This window comes from Rana temporaria, chromosome 4 (genome assembly GCF_905171775.1).
Source record: "Rana temporaria chromosome 4, aRanTem1.1, whole genome shotgun sequence".
NCBI lineage: Eukaryota > Metazoa > Chordata > Amphibia > Anura > Ranidae > Rana > Rana temporaria.
The window spans coordinates 187,838,097-187,858,526 of record NC_053492.1 but is presented as its reverse complement, the minus strand read 5'-3'; the positions used below and the strand labels follow the sequence as shown (position 1 = coordinate 187,858,526).

Here is a 20,430-nt window from a genome sequence, read left to right as displayed (position 1 = left end):
GCACACTACCCAATGAATCGATATACAGGAAGGGGCCAGTAACATAAAGGATAACTAAGGTTCGCCTGCCCCTGACAGTGACTCGAGCTGGGCATCGCTGCTTAGTGAAGGATTGGCTCGGGCGGCTCGGCTGCTCTCGGCTGCTCTAGTCCTGCAAAGGGAACTGCGTTGCTGCTGTAAAAAAGTGCAGGGACTCCTTTTCCACGCGTTCCCGCAGGACTTGAGCCCTGGTATTATATAGTTTTACTTGTGAATGTTTATATCAACTCTGTTATTGTCTATACCACTTTTATTCTTTGTATTAATAAACATTTGATAATTTTATAATACTTTAGTAGCACCAGAAAAGTCCATAATTCATTAGTTAGGGGTTTTTGTGCGATTATCATTAGTGGCTGCTATAGCCGCTAGCAACAATCACTGTCTTCTGCTGGCGGGGATGGCTTCCCCTGCCCATTCCTGCCCCTGGGAGCAGACAGTTGCTCGGCAAGAGGGATTCCCTTGTCAGTACTGTTTGTGTTGATGGGGGAATCGTGCAAATTTCTTTCCTCCAACCCGTGGTTGCATGAAATAAATTTGCCCCATCTATGGCCAGCCTTACTATATTTACTGACATATAAACTAGTTGCCTCAGATGGTAGACTTTAAGTGCCCATTGGCTCCTGTAGAATAGATTCAACATTTTAATATTTTTTTTTAGAAATTCCCCCTTTTGTTTTTATATATGAATTTTCAAGACAAACTCTCCTACTTTATCATCAGATAATGATTCCTATTTGTCAGCACCAGGTCCAGGATATGGTTTCCTCTGATTGATCTTTTTACTAACTGTATGAGAGAAACCTCATTCAAAGCCTCCAACATATCTCTGCTCCTTCTTTTAAGCATAGTTTGGAAACTCCAGTTAAGATCAGGCATGTTGAAGACACCTATAATTAAAACCCCTCCCTTTTTTCTCATATACTGCTATAATCATATCAACCTGACACTGCCTGTAATAAAATAAATTACAATTGCACATGGCATTAAGCAAGACACACCCCAATCATACATTTGTTATTATGCAATATATTATAAGATACTTTTTTTAGTTTTTGCCTTGGGGCGTAGAGCGTATTAGAAAATACACCTCATCTCTTCTGAGGTCAAGGGGTTTTTCTTTACCCATGGAATTGGAAACAGCGCCCAGAGGCGATTCAGTTCGCATGTGTTTGCGCTTTACAAGTTTTTCACTCACTCACTCAGAAAATCACCATGTGGTATAAAAAGTATGCTTAAAAGTCATAGGGCTTGATTTAAAGCAAATAGAATGTTCACTTTTCAAGAGAATTTCACTTTGGAAGGAAATGTTCTCCTAGCTTTTTCCCAAAGTAATGAAAAATTGACTTTGCAAAGAATATCAAATCATGTGCAATAATAAAAAAAAAATAGATTGCACATGATATGATGATAGAAGTTAGCAGAGCTTCTCGCATTTAATAAGCCAAAGGAAAATCAATTTTAAAAGTGAACAGCCTATTTGCCTTTAGTAAATCAACCCCATACTGTACTTTTAAATGCATATAATATGTCTGTTTTGCTGTCCTGTCATTTTTATTTATATTAAGTTATTAAACTTCCTTCATTAAGAAAGTTTTAAATATCTTACTGTTATTTCAATGCTTTCGTCATTACGACCTTCCATTTGTTTCCATGTAATGGAGGCAGGATAGTCTTTCGTTGGCTCACGTGCTTCAATTAGAATAACCTTAACATTCTTTTGTACTATGCCAGAATTTCGTGCTACAGTAATTGCTGTTTGAAGATTATCACCTATGGCAGAAATATGATATTATTTGGTTTTAGAATATGGTGTTATATTTAAAATAAAACTGGTCATACACAGTAAATCAGTGTAAAGAGCAATAACTATATGATAAATGATCAAAAAAAACATTCACTTTTCAGGATGCTAAAGTGAGACCAGTAACACAAATGGTTCATTGTAGGTTTCTAACTGATAATGAAAAACTATAAAACACACTACAATCTCACTGCATGTGATTGAATCATGCCTATATTTCTTTCTCTTTTTTAGCTAAAAAAAAACACAAAAATCTCACAAAGTAGTGACAGCCAGGAATATTGAACAATGTTTCCTTCCTAATTTAAAACAGACGTTTGTATTGTGTACTTTACCAGAGTACATAAAGTAGTAGTTATGAAATTTAAACAAAAATGTTAAAGTATAACTATGGCCTCCCATTAATAAAATGTGTGCGGCAACACATAATTATAAGTGCATCTGCATGTACCCTGTTTATTAGTCCCCCTACAAAGTGTCAAAAATCCTGCCAGTGATATCTACCTATTGTAACTTTCAGGACAACCCTGCTACCCTACCCCTGATTTTAAGGCAACATTGTCCCTCATGTAGGCTGTGACATCTTGCAATACAGTGAAAAAAAAAAAGATTGTTGTTTATCAATCAACAGCTGACCACATCCAGTCCTGCACACTCCCTTATGTACAGTATTGGTTAATCCTACAGTACTGCTAAACCCTTTTCCTTTTGACTGCAGAAGGAGGAGCAGGGGGAGTGCCTTGCCATCTTGGGCTATAGGGCTGTGTGTTTATACTGAGACACACATGTAGGGAGACACACATCTAGTACCGTATTTTCCGGCGTATAAGACGACTTTCTAACCCCTGAAATTCTTCTTCAAAGTCGGGGGTCGTCTTATACGCTGGTAACCTAATGCTTACCTTATCCGGGACTGTGACATGCAGACCGCGTCCGTCCATTTTTCAAAAGCCGCGCCCCTCTTTCTGCTGTTCCGTGATAGGCCGAACACTCCGCTTCCCAGGAGACACTGTGTTTAATGTTCCGCCTATCACGGATGCCCTCTCGTCCGAGACTGAGGACGAGAGGGCATCCGTGATAGGCGGAACACTAAACACAGTGGGCCGGATTCAGAAAAGAGATACGCCGGCGTATCTCCTGATACGCCGTCATATCTCTGAGTCCGGCCGTCGTATCTATGCGCCTGATTCATAGAATCAGGTTACTCATAGATATCCCTAAGATCCGACAGGTGTAAGTGACTTACACCGTCGGATCTTAGGCTGCAATCTCACGCTGGCCGCTAGGTGGCACTTCCGTTTGTATACGCGAGGAATATGCAAATGAGGAGTTACGCCGATTCAGAAACGAACGACCGCCCGTCGCTTTTTTTTTACGCCGTTTGCGTTCGGCTTTTTACGGCGTATAGTTACCCCTGCTATATGAGGGGTAGCTAATGTTAAGTATGGCTGTCGTTCCCGCGCCGAGTTTTGCATTTTTTACGTCGTTTGCGTAAGTCGTTCGCGAATACGGCTAGATGTAATTTACGTTCACGACGAAAGCATGACGAGTTGCCGACGTCATTTGGAGCATGCACACTGGGATTTAGTCGTGGCCGGCGCGTGCGCAGTTCGTTCAGCGCGGGTACGCGCATCATTTAAATGATACACGCCCCCTACCCGCCGAATTTGAATTCCGCCAGGTGGATTTACGCTACGCCGCCGCAACTTTACAGGCAAGTGCTTTGTGGATAAAGCACTTGCCTGAAAAACTTGCGGCGGCGTAACGTAAATGAGATAGGTTACGCGGATCTAAAGATCCGCTCACCTATCTGAATCTAGCCCTGTGTCTCCTGGGAAGCGGAGTCACGGAACAGCAGAAAGAGGGGCGCGGCTTTTGAAAAATGGACGGACGCGGTCTGCATGTCATGTCACGGATAAGGTAAGCAGTGACACACTAAGGCATGTTATTGGGCACAGTGAGGCATGTTGTGGCGCACAGTGAGGCATGTAGTGGAGCACAGTTAAGCATGTAATTGGGCACAGTGAGGCATGTTGTGGCGCACAGTGAGGCATGTAGTGGGGCACAGTTAAGCATGTAATTGGGCACAGTGATGCATGTAATGTGCACAGTCTGGCATGTAATGGCACAGTGAGGTGAGGCGAGGCATGACTAGTAGGAAAGGGGTCATCTTATACAGTGAGTATATCCCAAAACCAACATTTTAGCTGAAATATACGGCGGCAAATACGGTAATTGAAAATCAATATATAAGGGATGGCAGTGAATCTGTTTCTATGTGTCACTAAAATAGGGTGCTCAAATATACATATAGAAATGTATATAATTAAAACAATAAAATAAGGACAAGTAATGAACGTCACTCATAATGTGACCACAATATCCAGTAAAAAAAAACATATGTAAAGCCTGGTTACTTTTCAGAACCGGTGCTATAGTAAATTTAGAGGGGGTTAGAGAGTTAAGTAACTCTGACCAGGTTAATTTGTTTAAATTTTGAGCCTCTGTCTCAGCTTTGGCTGTACTGTGGGCTCATGCTGTCGTTTCTGGGGTGTTGATCACACCCCAGGTCAGCAGGTAGCAGCAGTGGAGTCAAGGTCATGGATACTTCTTCCCGGAAGCATATCAGGAGGAGGCTTCCTTGCTGTGCATGCTGGGGAGGGGTATTTATGAGGCAGACGCCATGTTCTTGGGCCTTCCGGGCCGGGGTGCACGTGCTACACAAAGATCCTGGTTTCAGGACCACGTTGGCCCGGAACATATGATCTACCACTCAGGACTCAGTGATAGACTGGGTCCCCAATCTGAATAGGTTCTGGGCTGTCCATCCTGTTGGAGGAAGCTGTTTGGTGGGAAGTCTGCCTGAGGAGTGGCAAGACAGGCTGGTGTTCCAATAGGGGTTTTACCATCCATCGGGGACCAGGGTAACCGGACACTGAGAGGCTGGATGTTGGCCGCTTATCAGTCGGTAACCTAACTTAAACTAGCTGAAGGAGATTCACGTGTTGAATCCAGAAAAGAGGATTCTGGACCCAAATTTTCCGCAATCATTGGGAGAGTCTGTGGCAGAGACTTAGTCACAAGTTCGAGTGACATTCTGGCTGCCAGGCTGGTGAGAGAGGCCTGTCCAGGTGCGCTATACCCATTCCGGGTGGAGTTGCGAAACAGAAGTTATCGTTGGAAGCAGGACTGTTTCCCTTTTATCTACACCTGAATCTGCTGTTATCCAATTCTACTACTCCTCTATTCTTCACCAAGTTCTATTGTTTTTTACTCTGCTGGGTAATAAAAAGCACAACAAAGACACCTGTCGTGTGGACATTCCATTCACTGCAGCTCTCATTAAGTACCCTAGACGGTGGATCCACAGAAGTAACATGCCACCCAAAACAAACCAGCAGCTCCTTTGGGGGTAGTGCTACACATAAATATTAAAGCAATTGATCAATGAATATGAAATACTACTCAAAAGTGACCACAATGTGTGGATTAGCAAAAGTCCAGTGCAAAAAAAACAATAGGGATGGAGATACTTATCTAGGGTGTCTCATTTAAAGTCCCGCACTTTTTTGCTCTCTAAATATTAATAATAAAACACAGTTCTTAGTGAGAGTGCTGCTGAATAGTCGCTTCAGAATTCAGTGGTCAAAAGATCGCTCATGCAGCCCAGTGCTCAATTCTACCAACTGACACCAATGGGGCACCACTTATCCCAATGACACCAATAAGGGGACACTATTCCTTCCTATGATACCAACGACGGAGCACTATTCCTTCCCCTAATACCAAATGTAACGATGTTTACTCCCACTAATGCCAGGAATATTTCCTCTCCGGCTGGCCACAATCCAGCCCCCTCTAAAGTCTAAAGGACAATAAACTAGCCCTTTCTTCAGAAAATTTGGAGACCGCTGTTCTATAGGATGCTACTACGTATGAAAGGAGCCACCCTGAAACAGGAAACCAGTCATGAATCCAAACCAACTGGAACATAGGCAATATTTTTAAAGATGAAAAAGCTGCATACTTAGTGATTTTAAAGTGGATGTAAACCTGATTCATGAAATTTGACCTAGGCACATCTATCTGTAGTATTTACTTATCTCTTTACAAAGCCTTAAGTTCTGTGTATTTCTGCTGTTTCGTTCCTCTGTTATCAGCAAGATAACTTCTGACAAGTTCTCCGAGATGGGAGATAAAACCAGCCTGAAATGTGTGTGTCGGGGGAGGTTGCTATAAATAGATTAGCAAAGAGATTGTCTTGTCACAGCACAGCTCTGAAAGTATCTTCTTTCTTCTGCCTATGTAGAGTGGGGGTGTGTGCCTTTCCTCCAATCAGCTGTCTCACAGTGTAAGCCAAGACTACACACCCACTGCTGAATGAGGAAGTAAAATCTCTAACACAATGTAAGAATTCTAAAGACGATAGTGAGCTGAAGACAGCAGATATACATGTAAATCTTATGTGTATCATCTGAGGCTGTTCATTTCACTGGGTTTAGGATGAGGATTTACATCCACTTTAAGCTGGTGGTGCTTAAAAACCAAAGGGTTAAATATCACTTCAAGTAAGTAGGTTAAGCAGTTTGTCATTCTGCAAATCACTGTGTCTGTGAGGTTGTGTGGTCATGGGTTGATCTTTAAATTCTGTTTAAAAGTAGAATGTGTACTTTTGTACCCTGTATACTAAGACTGTCTGTTTTACTATCCTGACCACATTACCCAGATGTAGGAAGCCTGGGATTAGGCATGTAAAGCTACTGCTACACTTTCCAGACTATACTGAGGGAGTTACAAAAAATACAGTAAATATAGTATTTAATTGCAAAGCTTACAGATTCTCTCAACATGCCCCCTAGGTGAAAACTATAAAACAACACTGTAAATATATTTTTTTAGATTTTTTTATAGGTGGTCACATGACCACTAGCTCCTCTTTCCTGTCCCATCTCTGGGGGTCGGTTTTAGAACAACATTTCTCTAATGTGGCAGATAGGAAAGACGGGGCTTGCAGGAATGATGGTTTTCATTGTTTGGGTTTATTAATACTTTAATATTTATAACACTAATTCCATTTACTTAACACATATATGCACTGAACATCAGAAACACTTTTGAAAAGAGTTCAAGAGGAAATAAATACAACTTTAAATTGATTGGTTGTGTTAAATCTGGAGAGACGCAATACTGCATATACCTGTGATCATCACAGTCCTGATTAAGGCATTGTTCATCTCACATAACACAGGAACTGTCTCTGGTTTCAAACGATTTTCTAATATCAGAAGTCCGATAAAGAGAAGTTCACACTCTACCTCTTCTCTTGTAAAAAAAAAAAAAAAAAGACACATTTTTTATCAAAAATATATACATTAAAACATTAGTCAATAAAATTGAACATGCTCAACTTGAATGCTGCTTCTGCAGAGAATTGCTCAGACATTAAAGTGGAACTTCACTCTCTAGAGCAACATTGACTATTCGTAATCCTTATGCTTCTAGCATTAGTAAGTATATAGGAAAATATATCATATTTGCTTATTTTTCACATTTCTTCAGCTGCTTTCTATTTTCTATGAATAGAAAAAAAATATGCCATACATCCCAACAGTCTTCGGGAGGGGAGGAGGGGTTTTCTCAGCTAATCACACCATTCTGCCTGCAAGCCTGAGCTAAGGGCAGATGGGTTCCAGGAAATAAATGAAACATGAATCATTTGCCCTTACTCAAGATGGCCATGACCAGAACGGTAAGGGGGGGGTCAAACTGATTTCTCAGTACAATAAAGCATGGAGACATGGATAGATGGAGGAGTTTGCGTTGAATAATAAAAATGAATTAAATAGCATTTTTGGTTTGTGGTGCTCAGATGTGTTTGATCGCTCAGTCCTTGGTCTTAGAGCCGGCGGGGGACAGATGCAGCATCGGACTGAAATATATATATATATATATATATATATATATGTATATATATATATATATATATATATATATATATATATATATATATATATATATATATATATTAGAATTCAAAACTTTTTCGTAAAACATTACATAGCAATAGCAAAATAACATAAAAAATGTGTAAAATTTCAAAATGTCTTACCTTGAGTAGCTCTCTGTGCTTAGATCTTTAGTTTGTTGTATTTTCTTATATGCCAGGCCAATAACTCTGAAACCCTGCAAAGTGTATTGCTGGAGTTCATCATAAAAATCCTCAGGAACTGAAGACAGAATTATATAAAGTAGTTATTTACTTTACTTCTTCACATACTACTGTACTGTCAGCACAAAACCCATAAGGTAACTTTGTCCAATTCTAACTTTTCCAATGCCTTTTATGATGCATTTACATACTTGACATATGATTTAATACAACCTAGATAATTCACCTACTCATTTTTAGAAACTAACTACAGTGTTTTACGAAACTACAGTATTTAGTAACCTCTGACTTTACAAATTAGAAAATGAAGGAATCAATTTATCATTGATTTGATGATCAATTTACCTAACCTGTTGTGTGTGAATATATTTGAATTTGTTCATTTATTATAGTTATTTTCACTTATTATCATAGGAGGTTCACTTTACATTAGCTGGGTAAAAACAGAATTAGCCCATATTCACCCGCATCTGTTCTTCAATGGGTTTACTGTACTGTTCATCCTGTATTTATCACTTAGTGAATGCAGATTAATTCTGAAATTCATCCAGGATTTGCCCATTTCTATTTATTTTTTTGCTTTATAATGTTAAAACGATTTCCTTGTTTTTAATGCATGACTGTGTATATTAAGATGCTTCTTTCTTAGAAATTGATATTTTTGTCTACCAGTATTTAAAATGGCAAATCTCTACTTTAATACTGGTTTACTGGTTCAACACTTTCATGTTTTTTTTTTCCATAAAAAAAAGGGAACCCCCCTCCCCATTTACCGTGTAGTGATGAGCTTTGGGTTTAAATCGACCATGAGTTTAACTCAAACCCAGCTTGTTTGCAGTTCCCCAAAAGGGGAAAACTAAGTGGACAGATTTGTCCAATTCACTCAAATGTCCAAACCTCTGTCCTCTGCATCCATCATCGGAAGAATTTACCCCCTTCCTGACCAGGCCATTTTTTGCGATGCGGCACTATGTTGCTTTAACTGATAATTGCGCGGTAATGTGACACTGTACCCAAATAAAATGTGTGTAATTTTTCCCCACAAATAGAGCTTTCCTTTGGTGTTATTTGATCACCTCTGTGGGGTTTTTTTTTTGCGCTAGAAACAAAGAACCACCGATAATAAAAAAAAAAAAACAATATCCCAAAAAAAATTTTTTTTAGGCCAATAGGTATTCTGCTACATATTTTTGTAAAAAAAAAGCCAAGATACATATATTGATCGGTTTGCGCAAAAGTTACAGCATATACTAACTGTGGGAAATTTTTATTTATTGATTTATTAATTTTTACTAGTAATGGCAGCGATCAGCGACTTATAGCGGGACTACGATATTGCAACGGACAAATCGGACCTAACTGACACTTTTGCAACTTTTTTTGGGGTCAGTGACATTATTACAGTGGTCAGTGCTAAAAATATGCACGGTCACTGTACTAATGACACTGGCAGGGAAGGGCTTAGCATTAGGTGTGATCAAAGGGTTCAATGTGTGCCTAGGGAGTGGTTACTAACTGTGGGGAGGTGCTTTTACTTCTTAGCCACTTAAGGACCTTGCCTGTTTTTCTGATTTGGCGTTTACAAGATTAAAACAGTTTTTTTTTTGCTAGAAAATTACTTAAAACCCCCAAACATTATATATTTTTTTCTAACTACCTAGAGAATAAAATGGCGGTCATTGCAATACTTTGTGTCACACCGTATTTGCGCAGCGGTCTTACAAGCGCACTTTTTTTGTTACGCCGAGTAAAATGATACCCAACATGTCACGCTTCAAAATTGCGCCTGCTCGTGGAATGGCGTCAAACTTTTACCCTTAAAAATCTCCATATGCAACGTTTAAAAAATTCTATAGGTTGCATCTTTTGAGCTACAGAGGAGGTCTAGGGCTAGAATTATTGCTCTCACTCTAACGATCACGATGATACCTCACTTGTGTAGTTTGAACATCGTTTTCATATGCGGGCGCTACTCACGTATGCTTTGGCTTCTGCGTGCGAGCTTGTCGGGACGGGGCGCTTTAAAAAAATGTTTTTTTGGTTTTCTTATTTATTTTTATTTATTTTATTAATTTTTACACTGAAAAAAAATAATGGATCACTTTTATTCCTATTACAAGGAATGTAATAGGGCCATCCCTTGTAATAGAAAAAAGCATGACAGGTCCTCTTAAATATGAGATCTGGGGTCAAAAAGACATTGTGTCATTTGAAAAAATTACAACAAGAAAATATTGCTTTAAGAAGCATGGGCGGAAGTGACGTTTTGACGTTGCTTCCGCCCTGCTATGCTATGGGGACGGGTGGGGGCCATCTTGCCCTCACTCGTATCCCTGTCGAGCAGGAGAGAGGACCCGATCGCCTACGCCGCTGCCGGCGGCTCCGGTAAGCGTCAGGAGGGGGGCCCCTCTCCCGCCGCTGATAACGGTGATCTTGTGGCGAATTCACTGCGGAGACCACTGTTATCGTTTACAGGACCGCTCACTGAAAAGATGGATATCTCGGTTGTGGCAGCAGCTGCTGCCGTTATCGAGATATCCATCTTTAAAAACAGGACGTAAATATACATGAGCGGGTCCTTAAGTGGTTAAAGACATGGATCAGTGTTCCTGTACTCACAGAATGACTGTCTGCCTTGTTTACATAGGCAGACAGTCATTCTGTCAGAGTACCAAACGATCAGCGGGTCCCAGCAAACATCGGGTCCGCGGGCCCCGCTGATCGGCTTCCGCTGTGTGAATTCACAGTAGGAGCGAGCCGCCGCCAACTTGCTCACACCCAAAACACGGAACTGTAGAATAACGTATATATACACATAAATACCGTAAATCTGCTATGGGGTGGGTATAAAGCAGTGAAAATAGGGCATCCTGCAAGGGTGTTATTTCAAGCAATTGTGTATTTTTAATGCTGTTCTTTAACCTCCCTGGCGGTATGATTCTGTCAGAAAAAACATGCTAAAAGCGGTACCATTATTTGCAAGGAAATTTGGCGTTTTATACTGTAGGCCTGTAATTTTTAGAAATAACTCACTTAAATCTGACCAAACAAGATTCTAATAGGCATCCCAGGTATGACATTTTTTTAAAAACAAAATTATAAATTATAATATAATAAATAATTATAAATAATTATAACAAATAATAATATAATTATAATAAAAATTATTCAATAATGTAATCAAATCAAAATCACTGAAATTTGCTCAGTTGCAGAATTGTTGCTGTCATTATTTTTTTTTTTTTATGATGAATTTCCCCACAAATCGCTATCGCACAATTCTGCAAGTGATTATAATTTATTATCGCTGTTTTTTAGCTGATCTAAAACTATTTTTGACATAAAGGGACACTTTTGGTTGCTATGGACAATCTACAGTTTGCAGGGAGAAAGAAACGTTTTTATTATATAAAATGACATGCATGACACAGGACAGACCACTAGGGACAAGGGGGGTGTGTTTTTTTTACATACAGTACTGTAATCTATAAGATTACAGTATACTGTATGTAAGGTGTTTGTTTACTTTTTTGAATTTGGCGCCGTTCTCCGTCCCCGTGCGTCGTAACGTCGCAGGGAACGGAGATCGGCGTCACACGGAGGCACTGTGTGAATCGAGCGAGGTCCTGCTCGCTCACACAGCGCGGTGGCATCGCTGGATCCAGGGACAAGGTAAGTAACTTGTGCCTGTGGATCTAGCGAGGCAAGCCCGAGTCTGACTCGGGGTTTCCGCTCGCAGCAGGAAAATCTAACCCCGAGTCAGACTCGGGAAGACCGCCAGGCAGGTTAAACCACATTGAACCTGCAAGCTTGTATACCATACATAAGTTAGCATGTTTTTCTTCCCTTCAGATAGCATAGAAATTATGAAATGTGTGTTGACCTTCAAAATGCCAATGTTACTGTAGACTTCGTACACACGATAGGTTAACCAGAGGACAACGGTCTGATGGACTGTTTTCATCGGTCCAAACCGATCATGTGTGGGCCCCAAAGGTTATTTAACCTTAGGTTAAAAAAAAGCCAACTTGCTTTAAATTTAACCTATGGATTCCTAACCGATGGAAAAAAAACGATCGTTAGTAGGCACAACCATCGGTTAAAAATCCATGCATGCTCAGAATCAAGTCGATGCATGCTTGGAAGCATTGAACTTCGTTTTTTTCAGCACGTCGTTGTGTTTTACGTCACCGCGTTCTGACACGATCGTTTTTTTAACCGATGGTGTGTAGGCACGACGGACCATCAGTCAGCTTCATAGTTTAACCTATGACAACTGTCCTTCAGACTGTTCTCATCGGATGGACTGATCGTGTGGACGAGGCATAAAGGTAATATGCAATGTATAATTTTGCCCAACATATTTTACATAACATTTTTTTTTTTTTTTTTGATTGTACAGTCTCCTTTATTTCAATAATTTTTATTGAGAGATTTTTAAAAGATAACAGGCATCCAAATAAACAGCATATGCAATGAGACAATATCAGTAACAAAGATATTACATTCCAAGTCCTGAAGAGAGAACCTCGAAATCCTTCCCCCAATAACACAACAGAGCATTCAAAAAAAGAAAAAGAAAACAAAGGAAAAATAAACCAACATTCACCATCCTCAAACAAGGCTGTTCGACCAGCCCTGGGGCAATGAGTCCCCCTAAAAACATGTCGGGGAAACTCCCCAGTGGGTCGGGCACAGCGATTCCACCCCCCCCGAGAAGCCCCTACGGGGTCATACTGCTTCTCAGGGGATGCAATCGCCACACTCCCACCCCCGGCTATAAGCCTAAGTGCAACTATAAAAATGAGTGAGGATGGCAAACACTCAAAATGCTTAAACGCAGCCATGTATGGTAGTACAGAGGGAGGTCATATATAGTAACATATTTACATAACATTTTCATATAAATCATTCTGCATTTATTATCTTACCATAAACACAGCCTAATGTGAAATCAAATCACTTAGAAAAGATACCCTATTAAACCCTATTACGACTGTTCATAAAGCTAAAATGTAAACAACATTTGTCCATTTTAAATATATTTTTTGAAAATATTAGTAGATAAGAACTGAATGTGCAAAATCATTATAGTGTAGCCTATCTATACTAAAAACCTGACATACAGTATATCCAGGTGAACATAAAAAAGGATTATCAGTTGAAATCCTGACCCTACCACAATCTCAAGGCAATGTGAATTGGTGTATATTACTAGGTGAATATCTCAATATCCTTAGGTGATGCTTTATTCTATAGACCTGATTCTATATACCTGATTCTGGATTGCAAAACCTTATCACCATTTCCGGGGCCCCTTTTAGGAAAACCAGATGTTCCCCACTTCCAATAACCTGAGATACTACAGACATGCGCTGGAGGCTAGAGGAGAATGGAAACTGTTGTAGGATGGTAAGGCCATCTACTGGAAGCTGGGAGGAAAGCAAAATGCATGTATACAAAATGATATCACAATGTGTCAGTAGTCATGAATCATGATTAAATACAGTTTTATTACAGTCAAACTTAGAGTGTAGTCAGAAAAAAGACTGAGTGGACCATCGAGTCAGCCCCATTTTTTAGAATAGATGAGTATAGATGTATGTTTGTCCAAAGCATGTTTGAATTACTGTTGACTGTGTCTGTGTCACTACATCTGTTAGAAGTCTATTCCAAGCATCAACTACTCTTTCAGTAAAATAATACTTTATAACATTTGTTTTAAACTTTTCAATTGCTAGTTTGAGGTCTTTTCTTAGTATTCTTGAACTTGATTTCATGTAGAGAGACATGGAAGTTCAGATTGGAAATAAGCATACAGAGGCTCCATGGAGTGCTGCACAGTGGCTTATACTGTGAGGTCTCGTACACACGACCGAGGAACTCGTCGTAAATTAAACATTGTTTTCCTCGACGAGTTCCTTGTCAGGCTTGTGGAGAAACTTGACAAGCTTTCTTTGCGTACACACTGTCAAGACCAAATCTCCTTCTCAAACGCGGTGACGTACAACACATACAACGGCAGGGGAAGTTCGATTCCACTGGCTAAACTCTTGGGGCTGCTTTTGCTAATCTCATGTTAATGCGTCTTAAGTAAAAGTTTGGCAAGAGACAATTTGCACTTTTCAGACTGTTACAGCCTGACAAATGTGCTATCTCCATTACAAACGCTACATTTACCGAAGGTGCGCTCCCGTCTCATACTTTATTCTGAGCATGCGCGGGTTTCTTAGCATACACACGAACGTGTTTCTCGTCGAAAACCAGCCCGACGAGGAACACGACAAGGAAATTGAGACTCCCGTCGAGGAAAAAGAGAACTTGTTCTCTTTTTTTCTCGTCGAGTTCCTCGTCAGTTTCCTCAATGAAAAACATGCACACAACCGTTTTCCTTGGCAAAAAAATCTCTGCCACCAAGTTTCTTGATGTATTCTGTCGAGGAAAATGGTCGTGTGTACGAGGCCTGAGTGTGCAATACCTCTGGGTGGGGTAAGGAAATTTGGTGAGTGGTTTTCCACTAGGGGCACTATAAAGAGCACCAGTACTACAAACGAAAGACCACATGAAAAGTCACTTTTTTTTCTAAAGGGCACCAGTCACTTTGAAGAGCACTTGTCACTTTACTTTATTTTTTTGTAATATATATATATATATATATATTATTTTTTTTGCCAGGAAGTTTTCTTTTACACACACATGTGTGTGTGTGTATATATATACAGTATATATATATATATATATATATATATATATATATATATATATATATATATATATATATATATATATATATATATATATATATATATATATATATATATATATATATATATATATATAATTTTTTTTACAATTTAAAAAGTGAAATCTTATAGGTTAGATATTGAATGCACTGGGTGTAACACATATGCACTTGTAACACTCATCACTTAGGTTTTTATTAAAAAGCTGCAGCACATATAACACACATTACTTTTCAATTTTTATTCATGATGTTAATTGTTAGCACTTGTCACTTTAAAACACCTCAATCCTCATAAATTACTACACTGCCACCTTTAGGCTTTATACAAACAGCGCCACACCTACACCTCTCCTAATCAATTCTTGTACTCCACCTAGGTGGCTGTATCTGTAGGGGCAGTAGTTTTTGTTTCTCAAGCCCATTGCGCAGAACCACACACACAACAATTTTAATTTATGGTTCAAATCTTGGCAGGCCCCTGCTAAGATTCAAACCGTCTATGGCCGGCTTAAAGTGTTACTAAATCCAGGACCCTGCATTCACTATATCTCGTCTCCCACAGTGCACAGAACATGAAAATGCAATTATTTTTGGAAATATAAACTGATAAATACCCTTTCTCATTAGCAGTATATAGCAGTCTCATGACTTCTATCAGTGTCCAGCAGGATACAATACCCCTTACCTTCTGTCTGGACAGTGCTGATTGGCCCTGTGCTGAACACATGCACTCTCCCAAGAAAAAAAAAACTCTCTAGCAATATACACCAAACTGAGCATGTGCAGCTTGCCTCAAAGCTCTGATCTATCAGGAGATGGATTGGGGATAGTGGAAGCAGGGGAGAATCAGCAAAGATAGAATGAAACAGCCTTTTTACACAATGCAGAGGATTTATCCCATAGGCTCCATAGTGAGTATAACAAGCATGCTTTACTGCATATACAGACTGATTTTACTGTTGTGGGTTTAGTAACACTAACACTCCAGGTTTAACATCAAATAGTTTACTTGGGCAAAATAGGCTTGAAGCCAGATAGATATACAAGATAAAAGGGCCAGGTACAGACCCTACATTGTTTAATGCATTACTGCATATTACTTACTGAACTGATAGTTTGTTGTGGTTTTACAATAAGATAGTGAGTTCTTGTAACCGCCTCACAACTGTCAACTTGGCATGACTCATCTATTTCCTGCAAAAAAAGGATATTTGATTGATTGTGAAATAAATCTAATTAATTCTAGAACGTCATTGAAATGATATGTCATGTCTGAGCATTTAATCATTGTTGACATAGAAAAAATATATAATTTTTAAGCATTGTTCCACAATATTACCCAGTTTGTTCCTTCAAACATTTTCAGATCCAGAGGATCACCTTGAATCTTCCCATCTAGAATCATCAGTGAGTGACAACAGGCCATTGCCCCAAATAGTGGACTCCAGGACAAAGTATTACCACTTGTAAACATGTGAACTTTCTGAAATCTAAGTAAAAAAGTTTAACAGCTGCAGAAGGTAGACATTCAGTTTTTTTACAGTACAGTTGAACAGCACAGTGGATAAGTGGTTAACGCTTCCACTTAGCAGCACTAGGTTCACAGGTTTGAATCTCAACCACGACACTACCTGTCTGGAGTTTGCATGTTCTCCTTGTGCCTGCGCAGGTGTACTCTGGTTTCCTCCCACTCTCCAAATATATGTTGGTAAGTAAATTAGATTTTCTCTAAACTAGCTCTAACTTTTAGATTGTAAACTCTGTGTAACATGACCTAGTACATAGCTGTGTGGTACACCCCTAGTGACTGGTGTCTATTTTGATCGAAACCCATTTACAAAGTAAAACTGCACTCTGATATCTTTTAGCCAACAGTGTATCCACTGAATCACCCAAAGGTTGTTGTTTTCATGAGATCATTATGTGGAACTGCAATAAAGTGGTTGTAAACCCTCACATATACCCAGTGAAGTGACTAGCCTCAGTTGATACACAGAGAAGAAACAAATCCTCCTTTATAGGTTTTACTTGTTTAATTGCAGTATTCTTTTGTCTACAACCCTTCAAAGTGCAGATTTGTAATACAATCATTATGCATCTGTGAGGAGTACAGAGGAGGTGGCAGAGAGCTATGTTAGAGCTGTGTAAAAAGCTGATTGGAGAGGCAGGGGAATAAAGAAACATGCAAAGCTGTATTTTGAATAGACAAGCTTTGTGCTTATCTCCCTCCCCGTCACAAATTGTATCATGTTTCGGGGAAACTTGTCAGAATGAAGCACATGAGAGAAAGAGCACTCAGAGTTTTGGAGAGCAAATTTCATGACTGAGGTTTACAACCACTTTAAACTGTGTAAAAAGCTTAAAGCCGTTAAAAAAAAAAAAAAAAACAATACTGGTACCTGTTTTCACTGCAAGGAACAACGCCCCACAAGTCAAGCCCATCTTCTGTTAAAGTACCAGTCTAAAGATAAAACAATGAAGAATTAAATAGACATATCATGGTGCCCTAATACTGCTGACTAATCAATTACTAATAAAAAGGAAAGAGGAGCTAATTATGTGCAAACTAGCCATGTAATGTTGAGATGGTGCTTGCTCAAGTCTATTTTTGCTGAACATGTTTGGCATAACATTTACATTTACATTAGCAGAATAGGTTCTGCAAACAGATTAATGCCAGAAAATGTACACGACAATGTTAATGGTTTGTGTTTTTTATAAACCTTGTATGGGGTCCCATTGCCAGAAAATATAAGACAAATGTAAAAATAACACATGATTATTGTGCAGCCACATCTCCTCTATTGCATGCCATTCTCAGGTACAATTGTATTGCCCTCACAATTTTTCGGACTGTATACAGTGTATTACATTTGTTCTCCCTTTTTTAACAATGTTTTATGAACCATTGCATGCTAATAAGATATAATATCCATACAATTGTGGCAAGATTATAGCATGATGTTGCAGAGTGGGTTGTCTGTTTTTCCAAGTTTTAGTTTGCACCTACAGGTGAGACCAAGTGTGGGCACATTTCCGCAAGTTTTTCAAGCAATTTTGTGTGCGTTGCTCATATGTGAACCTACTGTAGCCTTATAGCCAGTACATTAGCTAATCTAACATTGTAACAAAATAAGATATGTGTCTTAATTTGTTTTATTACTGATTCCAGCAATTTTATTTTAAATCAGCACCAATCAGGGAAAATGTACCGGTATTTGATAAAATTTCCAGTAAATAGAATACAAGCTGTGAAATTTTCCATAACTATAAAATACTGTATAGATATTGACAATTATGTTTAAAGGTATAGTACAAATAATCTTTTTGTTAATACCCACTAGGGATGAACTCACGTTCGACTTAACATCGTATGTTCGATTGTTCGTCAAATTACGAAGGTTATGGGCCGTTCGCGGGAAATTCGAGTGGCGTGTCACGGTCCATAATTCACTGCGGCATCGCAGTGCATTGCTGGCTGATGATTGGCCAAGCATGCACTATGACCCGCATGCTTGACCAATCACAGTTAGAGCAGGCAGGCTAGTCAGTTAGAGTTACAGTGTGTAGAGGATATATATGCATCCCAGGTGTTGTATATATATTTTTACACTGTATTGAGTTTAGCTAGATCCGCTCTTCCTAATATACTGACAGGCAGGCAGGTGATTGTGCTAGCTGCAGTATTTTCACTTGGTGTACTGTCTGTGTCCTCTGCACAGTGTGCACCTAAAGCTAGGTCAATAGATTTGCTGGTGTTCTCATATTAATTCCTACATGCAGGGGATAATTCTGCAAGTATTTTCACGTGGTGTACTGTGTTCTCTGCACAGTGTGCACCTAAAGCTACGTGAATACAATTGCTGTTGTTCTCATATTAATACCACAGGCAGTGGCTGATCAGCAAGTATTTTCACTGCGCGCATTTCTGCGCCCACCAAGAGTAATTGTGAGGGCTTACAGTGTTGTGGCACCAGCACCACCACCACCAACAACGGCCCAATTTTTCTGCCCCTGTTCAACAGGGGCATGTAATTACAATTCTTGATATAATATTTCACAGCAGGGCACATTCCTGCGTCCACCAAGAGTAACTATGAGGACTTACAGTGTTGTGGCACCAGCGCCAGCACCAATTTTTCTAACACTGTTCAACAATGGCATGCAATTACAATTCTTGATATAATAGTTCACAGCAGGGCGTTTCATCGCCCACCAAGACTAACTGTGAGGGCTTACAGTGTTGTGGCAACACAAACACCTAGGGCCCAAATTTCTGCAGAGTATATACGGCAGGCCCCTACTTTCAAACATCCAACTTACAAACGACTCCTGCTTGCAAACGGAAGGAGACAACAGGAAGTGAGAGAAAATCTACCCATATGAAGGGAAATTCTTTTCTGTAAGAGGTGTCTCCTGTCCACTGATGCTTTATCACTAAATAACCCAAATTTTCAAAAAAACTTTTATCATTGGGACAGAAAGTGAGGTGCAATCTTCTGAACAGATGCGCACAGACAGCAAAACAAATGTTACAGGGGTGATAATCCTTCTCTGTTTTCCAAAAAGTTTAAAAATAGATTTTTTGGCTGGAGCTACACTTTAAAAAAGTACCAATTCAAAATTACAAACAAATTCTACTTAACAACAAACCTACAGTCCCTGTCTTGTTTGCACCGCCGGTATACTGCTGTTCAAAGTATATAGGTCCAAAGGGCCTGGTAATGACCTGGGTGGGGGGGGGGGGGCGGGGAAACCCATGCTATTTTTCTCAATGATTTTCATCCATGTTGCAGGGACCAGACATTACATTAAAGCCGCAAGCAGTTTTAAATGACTTTTTCCTTATAGTATTGTCATTTTGTGCAGGGACAGTTCAAAACATGTGCCACTTCACAGGCATACTATAGACACCCAGCAGGTATGATATTTAAAGGAATTAAAAAAAAATCCTTTTAAGCATCATTAAAATCACTGCTCCCAAAAAAACTTCAGTTTTTAAAACCTTTTTTTCCATTGATACATGTTCCCTGGGACAAGACCCGGATCCCCAACCCCGTTTTACAACAATAACTTGCATATTAGCCTTCAAAATTAGCACTTTTTATTTTGAACGTTCGAGTCCCATAGACTTCAATGGGGTTCTAAAGTTTGTGCGAACGATCGGTCCGTTCGAAGGTTCTGGTGCGAACCGAACGGGGGGGGGGGGGTGTTCGGATCATCCCTAATACCCACCACTAATATTAACCTTATGTCTGTTTTGAAATTAACATTTTACTCAGCACACCCAAAATGAGGATGAGCGTGAGAATATCAATACTGTCAACCAATAAGAAGCTTTTCAATGCACAGTACTCATCCTATCATGTTTTCAACTGTGGAGGCTGTAAAGAAAGTTGTAAAGATAGGCGTATAAAAAGAAGAGTCACAGGGAGCACCTTACTGGGTGTAACTAGTAAGCTGTCTAAGGCTAGAGAGCTGATACATTATGTAATGAGAATGGGTGTCACCAATAACCTATACAAAGTGGCAGGGGTTTGTGAATCACAAGCCTGGATATGTTGTTAATAATTTAATGTTTCTTGTATAAACCAACTAAATTTGGCTAGCTCAGGAGTGGATTTAATTTCATTGGGTAAAAACAGCCAACCATTGCTGACTATTCGCAGGACA

At 39.5% G+C, this 20,430-nt stretch overlaps 1 protein-coding gene across 1 annotated transcript in view; it reads right to left on the bottom strand.

Moving 5' to 3' along the window:
• LOC120936831 (probable cation-transporting ATPase 13A4) overlaps window positions 1–20,430 on the bottom strand; it is a 112,372-nt gene that overhangs the window by 25,302 nt on the left and 66,640 nt on the right. The window contains exons 13-19 of the mRNA XM_040349531.1: window positions 17,157–17,218; window positions 16,097–16,247; window positions 15,862–15,951; window positions 13,288–13,444; window positions 7,953–8,070; window positions 7,041–7,165; window positions 1,649–1,812 (exon numbers count right to left, since the gene is read on the bottom strand). Coding sequence (XP_040205465.1) covers window positions 1,649–1,812; window positions 7,041–7,165; window positions 7,953–8,070; window positions 13,288–13,444; window positions 15,862–15,951; window positions 16,097–16,247; window positions 17,157–17,218 — 867 coding nt within the window. The remainder of the gene's footprint in view (window positions 1–1,648; window positions 1,813–7,040; window positions 7,166–7,952; window positions 8,071–13,287; window positions 13,445–15,861; window positions 15,952–16,096; window positions 16,248–17,156; window positions 17,219–20,430) is intronic.